The sequence below is a fragment of the Myotis lucifugus genome, unplaced genomic scaffold (assembly GCF_000147115.1).
Source record: "Myotis lucifugus unplaced genomic scaffold, Myoluc2.0 scaffold_3, whole genome shotgun sequence".
Taxonomy (NCBI): domain Eukaryota; kingdom Metazoa; phylum Chordata; class Mammalia; order Chiroptera; family Vespertilionidae; genus Myotis; species Myotis lucifugus.
This window is the reverse complement of record NW_005871051.1, coordinates 26,103,073-26,120,058: the sequence shown is the minus strand read 5'-3', so window position 1 is coordinate 26,120,058 and position 16,986 is coordinate 26,103,073. Positions and strand designations below refer to the sequence as shown.

The following is a 16,986-nucleotide window of genomic DNA, read 5'->3' as shown; positions in this document are numbered from 1 at the left end:
AATGGCCATATATGAGAAAGATCAAAACAGAGAATGTCTTGCCAAGAGCTCCCACTCTGTGTTCTGGGATAATACTGAGTCACAGCCTCAATGGGGACTGAGACTGCTCTAGCATCAAGACCTAGTGCCATTTTCCTTCTCCGCACTGGAGGGATGCACAGATCATCATCATCCTCCAGAAAGTAGTGACCCTCTTCCAAAAACAAGGAAATAACATATACAACTAATGCATAAGAATCTCGCATCCCTAATCTTTAATCAAGTTTAGAACCATTTACTCTTCGGCTTTTTGTTTCTTAGCTTGGCTGCCTATTTGAATTATCTGAGGATAGTATGTAAAATACTAAATTCCTGGTCCCAACATCAGAGACTCTAAATTAATTAGGCTGGTTTGAGGCACAGGCATTGGTATTCTCCTTAAGTCATAGACTGAGTAACTTGTGTATCAAAATCATCTGGAGACATTTTAAAAATTCTATTGTCCAAGTCATAACTCAGAATGATTTAATCAAAATTTTGTCTAGAGTGGGATTCAGACAATGTTATTTTTCAAAGGTCTTCAGGTGATTCCAGTATGCAACTTGAGTTGAGATTTAGACTGAACAAGTGTGGCTATCAATGCATAAGATATTGTAAGGCAATGTTAAATTGGCTTGTAATGTCTATCCTAGAAAAGACTATTAACAAGAGTGAGGGTACTCATGCTGGAAGAGCTGCCTTCTCGTCCCCATGGAATCTTGACCATGAGTAGTATGACATGACCCTCTGCATAACCATCTGTCATTCAGAGTACTCCAGAGATAACTCCACTACCTCCCATGGCTCTTCTGGGGCACTGCCCAAAGTTAAAATGAATCCAAGGCCCTTAGTACTACAAGTCTTCTTTTATCCTCATCTCCCTTTTATCCAAATCCCAAGATTGTACCTGATTGACTTCACAGAAAACTGACTACCAGGTATTACACTTACATTACTTTTGTATATTCATTAGAATGACTTGGCCTCTTTCCTTTCAGGCAGCTTCAGCTTTTATCTTTACCCAGGGAAGAGAAGTCATAGACAAGACTGAGCCACTAGAAAATGACTTGAGAAATGGTCATGTCACTGTCTGCCTCTCTGAGTAGCATAGAATCTTCTGCTTCCTAGTAGTTATTCTTCCATGGTAGACAACAAAGTTGAAGCAATCCTTAAGGTCAGGGATACTATTTCAATCTTCTTCAATGGACATTGGACATTGTTTATGCACTCAATAATTGTATGTTGAATGAGTAAATGATTATTGTTTCATTTAGGAAAAGATATTATATGCTATCTCTTAAGCTAATATTAGGATATAATAAATGATTATTTGCCTGAGTATTTCAGGTTATTTGACAACACAGCAGCTGTCATAAGAAAGTACAATTGACCCTCATCAGGAGACAGGGATGTATTGTGTGGTGCCAAGTGCAACACTGAAGTTTCCAGAAACTGGGGGCTCCATCAGCAAGAAAAGTTCTGGGAGGCAAAGAGGATCCATTGAGGTAGTAATGGGTCCTGAGATCTATCACTTTGGATCATTTTGGTTCTTGATCAAGGGGACGCAAAATATAGGGGCAACTGAACCTTATAGCTGCTCAGAGTTATACCCATTGATAAGGATAGAACCTGTGAGTTGGAAGTTGCTAGCTCTTTTAGGTAATCCAGATTGAGTAACTGTAGAAACATGGAGAACAGTAGAGACCCTGATATTTAAAGTATGTTAAAAATATTTTATCTTCAGTAAACCCAGTGGGTGAAATGTTCTCTGAACATCAGATAATGTAAAGGCCTGGACCTTACATTTCCAGTGTTATATGAAGTCCCAGTGGACAGCTATATGCAACTTATTCAGCGAAAGCCTTGGACAGCCTTTCTACTTGAATTGTATGAGAATGGCACTTCTCACTTTCCCCTCCTTCTCAAGTTCTTATCCACACTCAGTCTGGAAAAAACTATCATCTGCTGCTAAATCTGCACTGCTCATTATGTATTTTGTATGTTGCCTCCATAGCCATCTTCCATAGAGGGATAAATCACTTTCATAAGTAGAAAGGAGGCCTGCACAGCCTCTGAAGTGGAAGCAAAGGGGTGCATCAAAGTAAACAATTTTCCAGGTCAGTCCGTCATGTAAGATACATCAATCTCTCAAGAGATTTCTTCCTCACAGCGCCACCATGAAGGGCAAACAATTTCCAACTGAGAAAGAATTTTATAACTGTGTGTATATTTTATTAAATAATGGAAGAGGATATAAAAATATGAACAAAATCTGGGATAGAGTTCAAGATGACCCTATGACCTTATTAAGACATTTTCTAATGAATTCCATAATTATGTTTGCTTCACATTTGACGCCCTTACAACATCTGCATCTATAGCTAACACTGTTCTATGAGGTTATTGTGATGAATTGTATTATCCTAATCTCAAATGTTTTACCTTCACAGATGACCTTGTATACAACCTAATGTTTAAAGTGAAGGCACATGCAAAAAAAATGGCTGGGGGGACTAGAAGAAGAAACTCAATGGTAATCACACATTTGAGAAACCATAATAAAATCAGTTATGTAGTAAGATCTTGCATAAACTAATAATCACCTTTTTTGACCTGCTACGTTCTGCTGGAGGTGTAGGTAGTCGTCCCTTCTGAAAGATAAAAAGATGCAAGTATATGGTTAGCCTGTGTTTATGTTTTGTGAGTCTGGCATTTAAACCTCTTCATAAATGTTTCTTATTGGATGTACCACTCACTGTAAGCTCAAACCAAGGTGTCTAAATGAGACGCCATCTCCCTCTCCTCACCCGTACTTATTCTAGAATTCATCAGTTCACCCATACAAACTTTTTCCTTATTCTTGTGCCTTTTTCCTAAGTTTTAAGAGGTTTTCCTTCACAATCTCTTTGACTCCTCTCACCTCCTTTCCATTCACACTAGTGCCATTCAAGCTTATGTCCTCACACCGAGGCTATTCAACCAACACACCTACAGGGTGTCAGACATTCTGGACAATGTTGGGCACACAAAGATGTACAAACCCTAGAGAGGTCTAGGAAAACAAGGGATTGCATGAAAGGAAGGGCCTTAACAGTGGGGTCAGGGAACCCAGGGAAAAGATAACAAAGCAGGTGAGTCAGGGAATTTTCAGAGAGGGGTGACACTAGAGCTGAGCATTGTAGGTTCACTATAGTGAATTCATTTCCAGGCCTAAGGTTGTCTGAAATACTGTTTTAAAGATGTTATTTCACACCTCAGGAGACTCCCTGATTCTGCATTGTATATACTATGAGTTAGTTTAAACTCTTTAACCTGGCATTAAATCACTCCACAAATAATCCCAATGGATGGATTATGCCATATCATACATAATCCGTCTTTCTCAACCCATAGAGCCACATAGTCGTGGTTCTGGTTTTCCCACCATTCTTTCTTTGGAGTTCCTTATGCCCACTTGTGGACTGTCTCCTTTCTTTCAGTTCCTAAAGTTGTCAGCAAGCACCTGAGTCAGAATGACCTATCTCTTCTTCAGGCTCCTGCATCTACCCCAACAGATCCCATTTGAAAAATTGATGTAACAAATTGATGCCTTATACTGAGGTCTGAGGGTCAGGCACCTTTCCCAAGGAAAAAGATAAAGTCAGGAGCCTCAGAGCTCTAGCCATAACTCAACATATATTTGGTGAGAAAATGGTGACCTTATCTTTGACTAAAACAAAAAAAAGGCATATCCCCTCTCCATCACTGGAATACCTTCATCAGCGATTTTAGGGTATTCCCATTGCTGCGCACACGGGTCTTCCAACAACTTTTTGAGGTTCCGTAGCCCGCTTTCTCTTCAAATTCCTTAGGGTTGAACCAATTTCCATCCTGGCTTCTTATACATTTTCTTTTGGTTCCTATAAGATCCAGACAAGTTAATTTTGAAATCTCTTTGTCCTCAGAGCTCAGACATTGGCCTCCCATCACACTGGATCTAGAGTCACCCAATTTAGGCTCAAGATCACTAGCAGGAGAATCTGGCTTCCCCTCTCAGACTTCAGAATCCCCAAACCCAAGCCTGTAAGTCCCCTCCAATGAGATTTCCTGCTTTGTGCACACATTTCTTTGACAGTTGTGCAACAAAAAATACGTGACTTTTAGCATCAAAATCAACATTATAAAAATATTCCAAAATTATCTACAAGGAAAAGAAGTGATTCTGAACAATGAGAGGATTTCAACTTGTCATTGAATTCTGGAGATAGAGGACAGGCCAGACTCTCTGATGACCCTGTGTCAGTGTGGAAGCAGAAACTCAAGTTGGACTGAGATCTCAGGTGAGGTCTCTGCTGCTCAAAATGGCACCGTGGCAACATCTGTGCCCTGTATTACACCATTTTTACATCTAAGTTTAAGGTCATTATTGAGAAAAGATTTTTTCATCCCTGAATTAATGGACATTAAAATAATTGTGAAATATCATTCAGTAGAAAATTGTTATACATAAAAGATAGTTGTAACATTAGTCATTAGAGAAGTGGAAATCAAAACCACAATAAGGTACTACATTATATGCACTAGGATGGCTGTAATAAGAAAGACAGATAATAACCAGTGTTGGTGAGAATGTAGAGAAATTGGAGCCCTGAGACTTTGCTAGTGGGAATATAAACTGGTGAAGTACTATGGAAAATAATTTAGTTTTTCCTCTATAAGTACAACATAGAATTACCATATAACCCAGCAATTCTACTTCTTGGTATATTCCCAAAAGAATTGAAAATATATGTTCACACAAAAAATTCACATGAATGTTCAAAACAGCACTATTTATAATAGCAAAAGAGTAGCAAAACTCCAACTAACAAATAGATAAACAAAATATGGCCTATGTATACCATGGAATATTATGTTATTTGGCAGTAAAAAGAAGGGAATATAATAAAATAGAGGCCCAGTGCATGAAATTCTAGCACTTGGGTTGGGGGCAATCCCTCAGCCCGGCCTGTGCCCTCTCACAGTCAGGGAGCCCTCGGAAGATGTTCGACTAATGGCTTAAGCCTGCTCCTCATGGGTGGTCAGTGCGCTCCCCATGGGCCTAAACCAACAGTTGGACATCCTTAGCACTGCCACAGAGGTGGGAGAGGCTCCTGCCACCATCACTGTGCTCACAGAGGTGGGAGAGGCTCCTGCCACCATCACTGTGCTCGCCAGATGTGAGCCTGGCTCCTGGCTGAACGTTGCTCCCTCTGTGGCAGTGCACTGACCACCAGGGGACAGTTCCTGCATTGAGCGTCTGACCCCTGGTGGTCAGTGTGCATCATAGTGACTGGTCGTTATGCCATTTGGTCGATTTGCATATTAGCCTTTTATTATGTAGGATGTTACTACATGGATGAACCTTGAAAACATCATATTGTGTGAAAGAACCAGTCACAGAAAGGCACATGTTACCTGAGTTAATTGATATGAAATGCTTAGAATAGTCCAGTTTATAGATCAGAATAATACTGATAAAACTTGTCTCCTTTCTTAATGGTTGCTTAGGGTTGAGTGGTGGGGTGAGGTTGGAATGGGCATTGACTACTGCGAGACGTGGTGATTCCTTTAGTGGGGGACAAAAAGTGTTCTAAAATTAGATTTTGATAATGGTTGCATAATCTTATAAATACAAAAGAAAGAAACAAACAAAAATCCCAACAATGAATTCTACACTGCAAGTGGTGAATTGTGTGATATATGAGTTATATCTCAGGAAAGTTGTTTAAAAAATAGTTATGATGCAAACATTTATGTTAATTGGTGTTCACTGCCATATTAAGAGGAATCTCATATAGAGTTTATTATAATAGACAATAATTGCAAAGCTTTATAATTTAAAAATCGCAAAACATTTTGTATTTATGATGTAAATTAACTCTCAAAGTTACACCATGAGGCAGGTTTTTTTATTATTATCTCATTTTTAGATTACACATTTCAGGCTCAGGAACTGTTCTTTTTAAAAAGTATATTATTGGTTTTAGAGAGAAAGGAAGAGGGAGAGATAGAAACATCAATAATGAGAGAGAATCATTGATTGGCTGTCTCCTGCATGCCCCACACTTGCGATCGAGCCTGCAACCCAGGCATGTGCTCTGATCTGGAATCCAACCATGACTTCCTGGTTCATAAATCAATGCTCAAACCCTGAGCAACACTGGCCAGGTGAAAGTATTCTTTACTCAGTCACTCTTGGCATAGTTGAGGCCAGGCCTTAGATTTTCTGATTCTAAATTCTGTGGTGTTCTCACTATATCAAACCCCCTATCCTGTGATGATTATCTAGGAAGAGTATAGGATATGAAGGTGGGCACTGAAGGCCTCTTTTCTTTTATATCTGATAAAAAGTAAAATATGAAATATTTTCCTCCCATAGACTGATGCTGCTGCACTTCTCTTTAGTTCTTTGGGTATTCTCATGGGCACTTCCATGTGGGAGTGAGCACTTAATAAGCACCATTTCTTAAAAGTATAAAAATATCATCTTAGGGATCCCTTCCTTCTTTCAGGCCACAGTGGGGCCTCAATTCCTTGAACAATGGTTAATTCCATTACTATATATGATTCCTTCATATAGGTATTATAAATTAAAGTAGACCATAAAACTCACCTTGTTCGAACTTCTTAACATATAACATGCCTTCTATCTTCCCACAGGTCACTGGTAATATTTCAGAGTGAAAATTCGCATTTTCTTCTTTGTGCTTTCTTGACCCTAAAAGAGAATATTCTTCAGTCTATTTCATTTTACAATTGTACATGTACAACTTCCTCCCACGTTGGGTTTGTTTCTATAAAAACATAGGGGTACTACTTAGAAAACTTTATTCCACAGATCTCCAGAGTTTCAAAGTCTTTCTTTCAGTGGCATTTTTGATACATAACTAGAGATTTTACCTCTCAAATCTCACACCAAACAGAATGCTTTACCAGAGATACCAGGCATCAATAAAATTGTCTTTCCCACCTTGGCCAGTGTCCTTCAGTGGTAGAGCGTTGGCCTGTGCACTGAAAGGTCTCAGGTTTGACTCCTGGTCAAGGGCACATACCTGGGTTGCAGGTTCATCCAGGCCCCAGTTGTGGTACTCGCTGGAGGCAACAAATTAATTTGTCTCTCTAACATCAATGTTTCTACCTATCTCTCTGCCTCCTCCTCCCTCCTTTCCACTCTCTCTAAAAATCAATGGGAAAATATCCTTGTGTAAGGATTAACAACACCAACAAAAAAAATGTCTTAACTCTTAATCCAGTCAGTCCCCTTGATTTTTACATGACAATGAAACATACAGGTGCTGTCATGTTCTGCAGGAAGCTCTCCAGCTATGCTCTTCCACTGCAGTTAGGTAGCTGGAGACAAAGTCAAACACTGTGCATGCAGCTCCTGTTTGAGCTCTGACTCAGTGGCAGAGAGGATAATGATGGGGTAACCTAAGGGGAGATGGGTCTGCCTGATATTTGCGTTCTGTTGCTTTACCTGATTTCTTCTCCACATCAGCTTTCTCCAAAGTTGAAAGTGGAGCTCAGGTAACTTTAGAGTAATCTTCAAATTGCATGGCTAGCTGGACTATTGTTGTCTGACAATGGTGTGTTCTTTATCAAAAGCTACATCCAATGCTCTGATTGTCTAACCCTATGACCTCGTCTCCTCCTGTCTACACACTTCTCTATTATGGCTCTTTTCAAACTTCTCTAGGATAAAAACATACAATTAAAAACCTAAAAATTAACATTAAATGAGACAAAATATTAACAATATACATTTTCAAAATTCAACATGTAATATATTAACATACCTATTCTTGGACAGCATGGTTAAAAAATGACCAACATAGCAGCAACACTGGTAAGACAGATACCAGGCATTTGTAGAAGAGCAACAAATGACCAATAACCAGTGAGAAATGCTCAACTACACTACAAAATTATAGTAATGCAAATTAAAACAGGAATGAAATGAAAGTATCTACGGTTAAATTGGCAAAATGTATGCTTGATATACTGATCAAAATAAGGAAAATGTAACAGTATGAATAGATTAAATCAGATAAATAATATAATTCTAAATATGTTAATACCTGGGCAGAAAACAATCTGAGAAGATATCCAACAAAGTCCACAAAGTTCATAGATTTTAAAATTGAAAAGCAACCAAGATGTGAGCATTTAAAAACATATAAATTGCTGATTTGAAAGATGTAAAGTAATCATATAAAGGTAAAATATTCTCTCTCTCTCTTTTTTAATCTTATGAAAGGTGGTAGTTTTCTGTTGTGGCTGTAATAAATTCCCAAAAACTTTGTAACCTAAAGCAACACAGGTTTTTATCTTATAATTCTAAAGGTCTGTCTGGAGTCTCACTGGCCTAAAATCAAGGTGCCCATAGGGCTTTGTTCTTTTCTGGAGGCTATAGTAAGAAAAAAATCTTTTTTTTTGTTTTTTGTTTTACCTTTTCCAGCTCTAAGTGCTGCCCACATTTCTGGACTCATTGCCTCCTGCTTTCATCTTCAAACACAGCGACATTACATCTCTCTGATCATTATTCCATAGACACAAAGCCCTCTCTGCACAGCAGGAGAGTTTTTCTGATTTTAAGCATCTACATGATTTGACTGGGGCCACCCAGATTATCCAGGATAATCGCCCCATTTCATTACCTTAACCCCATTTTCAAACTCTCTTTCACCATCTAAAGAGATAGATTAGAGGCTCCAGGGACTAGACATGGACATCTCTGTTTCTCTTGGTATAAAATTCTCAAGAACCTTATAGGTCTCCCATGTATGTCATGGGGATTGCTGCATTAGACAAGAGGCTCCTCCACAGATGTTGCCTATATAATCACATATCTATATTTTATTTTATTTTTTTTAAATATATTTTATTGAATTTTTTACAGAGAGGAAGGGAGAGGGATAGAGAGTTGGAAACATCGATGAGAGAGAAACATCGACCAGCTGCCCCCTGCACACCTCCCACTGGGGGTGTGCCTGCAACCAACGTACATGCCCTTGACCGGGATCGAACCTGGGACCCTTCAGTCCGCAGGCCGACGCTCCATCCACTGAGCCAAACCGGTTTCGGCACATATCTATATTTTAGTTCAGCTGAGATGGCTGAGGAGATCTATGAGTTTCATGCTTAGTCTCATCAAAGAACATTTCTGTGACTAAATATTTTGATCTTTCGCTGCTTCCGAGGCTCTAGCAAAAAGTTGTTCAGCCACACTCTTGGTTATTCTACAGAGCACACTTAACCTGACAGAGAATCTCAATTTTAGCATCTTTTGTAGCTGGAGTAAGCTAAGACAATCCAAATCATCAAGTCCTGATTTCTTTTTGTTGAGCAGTTCTCCTCCCCTGAGTTTATTTTGTTCTTCTCAAATTTTACTTTAAACAGCAAAACAGAAACCAGCTGCACCTTCATCACCTAGGTACCTCCTTAGTGTATATCCAGAAAGTTCTGCTTTCCATATATCTGCAGGACAGGATTTTGCTCCACTTTCTGTCACTATATAATAAGAATCCTCTTCCTCACGTTTCCAAAAACATATCCTTTATTTCCTTCTGCGCCCTCACCAGTCACACCTTTAACCTCCATCTTCGTACATACTGTGCTGTTCAGGATGATTTATGAATTCTCTGAGACAACATAGATGTTCTCTTCCATGTCTTTCCTCCTTCTGAGTCCTCCCTAGGTCTTCAGCATCCACATTTCTACAAACTGCTCAAGGCAATCTAGGCTTCTTTTTTCAATCATTCTACTTAAAATTCTTCCAGCCTCTACCCACTGCCCAAAGCCATTGCCACATTTTTAGGAATGTTTTAGAGCCATAACCCACTTTTAAGGACCAAAGTCTGTATTATTTTCATATTGCTGCCATAATAATTTACTATAAATAGTGGGCTTAAAGCAACACAATTCATCATCTCACAATTAATGTCAGAATTATGAATGGCCTCACTGGGCTAAAATCAAGTTTGTAACAGACTTTCATTCCTTTCTAGAGATTGTAGGGGACAATCTGTTTCCTTGATTTTTCTGTTTCTTAAGGTCACCCACATATCCTATTCCCTTCTTCTATCTTCAGAGCCAGCAATATTGCATCTCTCTGACCATTCTTCCATAGTCACTTATCTCTCTCTCCATAGCCAAGAAAGGTTCTCCACATTTTAAGGATTAGGGGAGTATATTGGGGCCGCCCAGAGTATCCAAGATAATCTCCCTCATTTTAAGGTCCCTAGTAGAGTTAAATCTGCAAAGTCCATTTGCCATGTAAGATAACAGATTGTAGGTTCCAGGGATTAGGGCATGGACATCTTGGAGAAGCCATCATTCTACCTACCACAATATTATAAATAATAATAGTGATGAAAGTCTGGTATTTAAAAACTAATTTCTACATCAAAAGCAAGCAAAATCTATTCACTCTTACTTTTTTCCCTCTTAGCTTTTTCTAAAGTAGATTTTTTCCCAAGATGCACAGTACCTAAAAAAAAAAAAATAGGTGGTAGTGAGAAAATAGAAATAAATAAATAGAGGTTGCAGATCCTAGCATGATTTATAGTGCAGAAGCCTTAAGTTTATAAGGGTGTTTCATTTATTGATTCTCTCTTTCTTCTGAAGAAACTAAAAACCGATTAAATTGAGGAGTCCAGGATTGGCCATGAGTCTTCCTTTATTTCTCAATAGGACTTTGAAAAACACCTTGAATACCTTAGTACTTCATTTTATGTAGGGATAGGAACAGTTATCCTATCCTGTCCAGGTCTTAAGTTATTTTTTTTAAAATATATTTTATTGAATTTTTTTTACACAGAGGAAGGGAGAGGATAGAGAGTTAGAAGCATCGATGAGAGAGAAAGACCGATCAGCTGCCTCCTGCACAACCCCCACTGGGGATGTGCCTGCAACCAAGGTACATGCCCTTGACTGGGATTGAACCCGGGACCCTTCAGTCCGCAGGCTGACGCTCTCTCCACTGAGCCAAACTGGTCAGGGCTAGGTCTTAAGTTTTTATGAGATGTCAGAGTCTCCTCATCTAGGCCCTCAAAGAATAGTGGAATTACTTTATCCTTTTATTTGCATAAAAATACACTTGCATTGCACTTGTGCCATTTACCTTTTATACCATTTAGCCCAACCCACCAAATGCAGAATGTTTAATGAGTATCATCTACAATCCCAACATATTATTTTTTATTTTAGAGTAAAAACAAAAATATTTGAACAAAACTTGTGTAGCAAAGAAAGCTATTTATTACATTTGCTCTTAGGTCTTTTCAGGTTGCCTTCCCTAAACAGACTTGTTTTCAATGTTCACAGGATTTGGAAGTAAAGGAAAACAAAGCCTTAACCAAAAGAGTTGTGAATCTTATACAGTTATCTGGCCTAACATTTTGGTTGTTGTAAGCATAAATAGATATCTTGTTTGCAAAGACATTTAAATCCTATATAATAAAACCCTAATATGCAAATTGACCAAACGTTGAAAGAATCGGTGGAATGTTGGGGTTCATGGCTGGCGAGTGCAGTGGTGGTGGTGGGAGCCTGTCCTGCTTCCAGCAGCGCTAAGGAGCAGCGAGCTGAGCTGTAAGTAGCAGCGAGCAGGTGGGTGGTAAAGAGTGAGGGGGTCCCAGACTATGAGAGAGATCTCGGACTGTGAGAAGATTCAGGCTGAGCTGAGAGACCCCCTACCCCCACCCAGTGCACAAATTTTATGCACTAGGACTCTAGTATCACTATTAAGACCGATGTTATGTTGGGGATCATTGTCAGAAGCTATAAATGGATTTGATAGTAATAGCCAGAAGCTTTTTCTTCTATAAATAATTAGAGTCTATTTAATTTTTAACAGGTTTGTGAAAAATTTAACCAATAGCTGACTCTCTCACTTTATACAGAATAGGTGTGAGTAGGTGGATATCACTATGTAATCCATCACATTGGGAAATTTTATGTCTAAACACAGGAGTAAGACACACTGCCATTCAACTAGAGCTATCTTAAGCTTCAATTTAGAGTGATTTCTTTCTTTGTAATTTTACTTATTTAATTTTATTTAATTTATTGAGGTGACATTGGTTAATAAAATTATACAGGTCTCAAGTATACAGTGCTACAGTGCATCATCTGTATATTGAATTGTTATGTCCACCACCCCAAGTCAAGTCTCCTTCCATCACCATTCCCTCCCCTTTACCCTCCTGTCCCTCCCCTACTCCATCTTCCTGCTGTTAACCACAATACTGCTGTCTGTGTCAATGTATGAGGGGTTTTTTCCCCTTTGCTTAATTTTCTTACCCTTATCACCCAGTCCCTCAACCCCAACTCCCATCTGACAACTGTCTGTTCTCTGAATCTATGGGTCAATTCCTATTTTGTTTGTTAGTTTATTTTGTTCTCTACAGTTTTCTATAGGGGGTTTAAAAATTGAGGGGGTAAGGAGGGAAAAAAAGAGGAATATATGTAATACTTTGAACAATAAAATAAATTTTTTTAAAAATGGCATGAGATCAAGGCAGTAATAGGCTCCCAGGCCTTGGTGTGTGTTCAGAGAAACAGGAGCTCTGAGCTCAGACTCCTGATGTCCTAAAGCCCAGCAACGGCAGTCCTTACCCTTCTCATCAGGACCAATTCTCAGTGCAGAGCTACAGGCTCCCGGGGGCTTATTCTGTGTGGCAAATCCTGAAGAACCTTCAAGACTTCTAACTGCAGAGCTACAGGCTCCTGGTGGCTTATTCTGTGCACTGAATCCTGAAGACACTTCAGAAATTCTCATTGCAGAGGTACAGGGTCCTGGGGGCTTATTCTTTGCACTGAATCCTGAAGACACTTCAGAAATTCTCATTGCAGAGGTACAGGGTCCTGGGGGCTTATTCTTTGCACTGAATCCTGAAGACACTTTAGGTTTTCTCACTGTAGAGCTACAGGGTCCTGGGGGCTTATTCTTTGCACTGAATCCTGCAGACACTTTAGGTTTTCTCACTGTAGAGCTACAGGCTCCTGGGGGCTTATTCTTTGCACTGAATCCTGAAGACACTTTAGGGTTTCTCACTGTAGAGCTACAGGCTCCTGGGGGCTTATTCTTTGCACTGAATCCTGAAGATACTTCAGGGTTTCTCACTGCAGAGCTACAGTCTCCTGGGGGCTTATTCTGTGCACTGAATCCTGAAGACACTTCAGGGTTTCTCACTGCAGAGCTACAGGGTCCTGGGGGCTTATTTTGTGCACTGAATCCTGAAGACACTTTAGGGTTTCTCACTGCAGAGCTATGAGTTCCTGGTGGCTTATTCTGTGCACTGAATCCTGAAGACACTTCAGGGTTTCCCAGTGCAGAGCTACAGGTTACTCGTGGCTTCTTCTCTGCACAGAATCCTGAAGAATCTTCAATACTTCTCCCTGTGGAAGGAACAAATATTTCTTAAAGATCTCAGTGTATGACATAGTAACTGAAAGAGTAAAAAGTGTGGGAAGCTCTGAAAACCCAGGTTTAGAATGTCCATTTCTCAGACCTACATGATCTGCCTTTTGCACTCTCATGAGCTGTAGGTTAATATTTTATCCCTCACTGTCCCCTGAGTCTGAACTAAGATATTTCATTCTCACTGGGCTTCTCTGATTTCTTTCTTTTAAAAAATATATTTTCTTATTGACTATAGAGAGAGTGTGCATGGGAGAGGGAGAGAAACATCTATGAGAGAAGAACATCATGGATCAGCTGCCTCCTAAACACAATCTTAATGGGGACAAAATCTGCAACCCTTGGCAAGTGCCCCGATGGGAAATCAAACCAAAGATTTCTGCATGCATGGCAGGCTGCTAAGCCAACTGAGCCACAACACCCATGGTTTCTCTCTGTGTGTTTTTTGGCACTCTGTATTTTGCACTACATTCTCCTTCTTCTTTTACATGTAGCTTATGGATTTCTGTTCATGCCTGTAATTATATTATATTATAGTTCTGCTTCTTTCCCAAGGTGGTCTTAGAAATCTGGTATTGAAGAAGGCAGATCTCTCATTTGTATGCTTCGCAGAATGCCTTTGTTAAATAGAGTCCCTCTCCCATTTAAAAACTTTTGGAATGTTTGCTTGAGAAAAAATTATGAAATTGTTTTGTGTTTGAGTGCTTTATTGACCTTTTAGGGTTATTTGTAATAGCCATTAGCCTAAGTAACACAAAAGTTAAAATATAAAATATCTTAAACTGAAACAAATTTGTTTTTCCTATAAAGGAAGTAGCAAAAAATTAAAATGAATCTTTTGTATAAAAAAACAAAACCACTTGTTGATTTATAACCATTAAAAGTTCTTATTTACTTGCTCTTACTTGTTTTGCAAAGTATTTTTCCAGAGGTAGGTGATTTTCTGAAATCCATGGACTCTATAAAGTAAAAGGGAGAGAACTGTTTTTGTTTGCAGTGGTCTTACAGAGTCTATGACAACTCACACAGCAGATAGGGTTTGTGATAATGTCAATGTTGAGATGATCATATTCCTCTTCCTCTCACTTGAACCCAGTTCTGATGCTCCCCTGAGCACCATAATGCTGGGCTCCTGTCTGGTGCTCCCATTTACTTTCCATGTGAATTTGTAAATGACTCTCAAACATCATCTCCTACATTACAATGATGGGTTAACCAACTTACCTTATTTCCCTGTTAAGGTTTTGTGAAAGAAGTGAAATTTAACTCACAAAAGCATGTGAAAAATCAAAATGTAAGTCAATCATTTAAGTATCATTTGAGTTTGAAAGTAGTTGTTCTAAACCATTTTTCCCATTAATAATTAATATTAGCACAAAATATACTTCGAAGACATTAGAAAGTTTCTATTAATGACATTATTGTCAACAGTTAGTGAAATATTGTACTCACTCCGCTTTATAGAATATAAACTCTTTAGCATTAACATATGATAGTGCATAGTAAAAAAGACTATTATTTACTAGTATATTATTGCTACATTTTCAATATATCAATTGATTATGCTCATCCAATCAAATGAACATTTAGAATGATCCTTGCATCCTCCTATTTAGCAATAGGATTAATAAAGCTAAACGCTTAAAATGGCATCCCAGAAGTAATGAATCAATGAATATAAAGAACTTCAGAAAGACATTCATCATGAAAACAGAGCTCCGAAATTAGACTCCAGATATTTGTCCAGAAATCCAATCTTATCTGATACAGTTTAGAGTCATGAAAGGTGGTTTCTTGGGACTCTCTTCCTTTATTTGATTCTAAGGAATCTAGTTTATTGATCATTGCACAAGGAATAGGAATCTTAGCTATCTCAGTGTGTGCCTAAAGAATTGATGTAGAATGGAATTCCCTAATACAACTTGAAATATCTTGAAAATTCATGTATACCATGGCCTGAAAACAGGACACCTGGTTTGTCCTTTAAGTCACTGGCCTTGTAGGTTAGTGATGCTCTATTTCATGTCCCCATAGCAGAGACAGGACAATCACAAAGAGCCCCTGTGCTCCGTTTGAACTTTTCCTTTCTACACTTCCCTCTGTTCTACCTCTTACCCTTCTATAGCCATTTCACACTTCCTTCATCTGCTGTTTCTTTGTGTGGAGACCTTGGAAATCTCATGTTGAGAAACTTGTTGGTAGAGAGCCTCTTCTACCCCATGGTGCCCCTTGAAATAATCTCTGGTGTCTGAGCCATGGCCCTATTTTGGGACCACTTTTCAGAGCACTTTGCCTACAATAAACCACAAGTCACAATATGCACTCTCTATAATCTGAAGAAAGTTAAGTTTTACACTGATAGATATTGAGAACTATTGGAATAAAAATATTATTTAAAATGTTGTCTTGTTGTAACATCAAGACTAGGTAACATCTTTATTTGTGTTTTGCTCTTTTCCTAGTGGGTTTAGCTCAAAAGACATGTTTCTAATCCTTCTGGGAAAGTAGGAAGGGGAAAGCAATCACCACTTTGTACACTAAAGTGCTGCAGATCTGATGACCACTCATGCTATACACAGAATTGAGGAAACAAAATTTTGATAACTGTTTTGAGTTCCAGATTTACAAAGGCATTCTATATGTCATGACTTGCTGGAAAATTCTCTTAAAAACAACATTTTGGGTTTCAAAACACCTTATCCATTTCTGCTAACACAGGAGAGCTGGAGGAATTGACCCTCAACACTATTCAAACTTTGTGATTAGATGACAATATGACCTTTCAATAAAGAAATATTTAGCTTCTCTTCTCTGTAGAAATCACTGTAGAAACCCAACACTTTATAGTCACAGTATTAGTTTTAAAATAAGCTCACTACTTCACTAGCCGATTACTAGTATATAATCAATAGATGGGTGTATTGGTTGATTTATAGGACCTATGGATTAATAGGCCACATATTTTATAAATATAAATATAATGATTTATTACCTTGCACATCCCAAAAGGTCAGGTAAAATAAACACAGAGAATGGGATTCCAGGATAAACTGGGTCCGTGGTATACGATGAACTCAGAATTGATGCCTCAGGAAACAGTGCCTCTTAGTTGAGGTTCCTGCACCCCAAGCCTTGAGTTCCCATCTCCTTACCTGGCTCCCTTTTCAATGCTGTGGTGGAAGCTTCAGAAGATCCATCTTCATCAGTAAATTCTGCAAAGTCCTGACTGTCGATCACTGCACAAAGGGAAAAAAAGCACGCAGTGTCTTGGGGTGGGGCCAGGGAGACCACTCTGTGGAAACCCTTTCATGGGAGCAGTAGGAAGACATAGAAGCTAAGTTAACTCAGGTCCCTCTGGTGTGTGGCCGATGTGTGTGAGCTTCAGGTTGTTCCAGGCCCTACCCGGAAGGTTGTGAAGTTCATGCACAGAGCACAGCTTTGCCCAACCTGAAGCACACTTCTATGCCCACCCGCACTATACCTGCTATCCCCACGCCCATTCTATTTCAACTCCCATCTTCACT

The 16,986-nt window shown here is 39.0% G+C and overlaps 1 protein-coding gene across 14 annotated transcripts in view; it reads right to left on the bottom strand.

Annotated features, from left to right (window-relative positions):
• Positions 1 to 16,986, bottom strand: part of LOC102425711 (nuclear body protein SP140-like protein) — a 310,769-nt gene that overhangs the window by 276,824 nt on the left and 16,959 nt on the right. For 8 of the 14 annotated variants that reach the window (XR_002831611.1, XR_002831612.1, XR_002831618.1 and 5 more), the window contains 7 exons: positions 16,615 to 16,698; positions 14,368 to 14,421; positions 12,658 to 13,440; positions 10,475 to 10,528; positions 6,653 to 6,757; positions 3,772 to 3,917; positions 2,622 to 2,669 (listed from right to left, as the gene is read on the bottom strand). Coding sequence is in view for 7 of the 14 variants with exons in the window: in XM_023762176.1 (XP_023617944.1) it covers positions 2,622 to 2,669; positions 3,772 to 3,917; positions 6,653 to 6,757; positions 10,475 to 10,528; positions 12,658 to 13,440; positions 14,368 to 14,421; positions 16,615 to 16,698 (1,274 nt within the window). In the remaining 7 variants the exon portion in view is untranslated. Of the gene's footprint in view, positions 1 to 2,621; positions 2,670 to 3,771; positions 3,918 to 5,454; positions 5,606 to 6,652; positions 6,758 to 10,474; positions 10,529 to 12,657; positions 13,441 to 14,367; positions 14,422 to 16,614; positions 16,699 to 16,986 lie in introns of those variants that run through there. The other 6 variants (XR_002831621.1, XR_002831620.1, XR_002831622.1 and 3 more) reach the window with 5 other exon arrangements.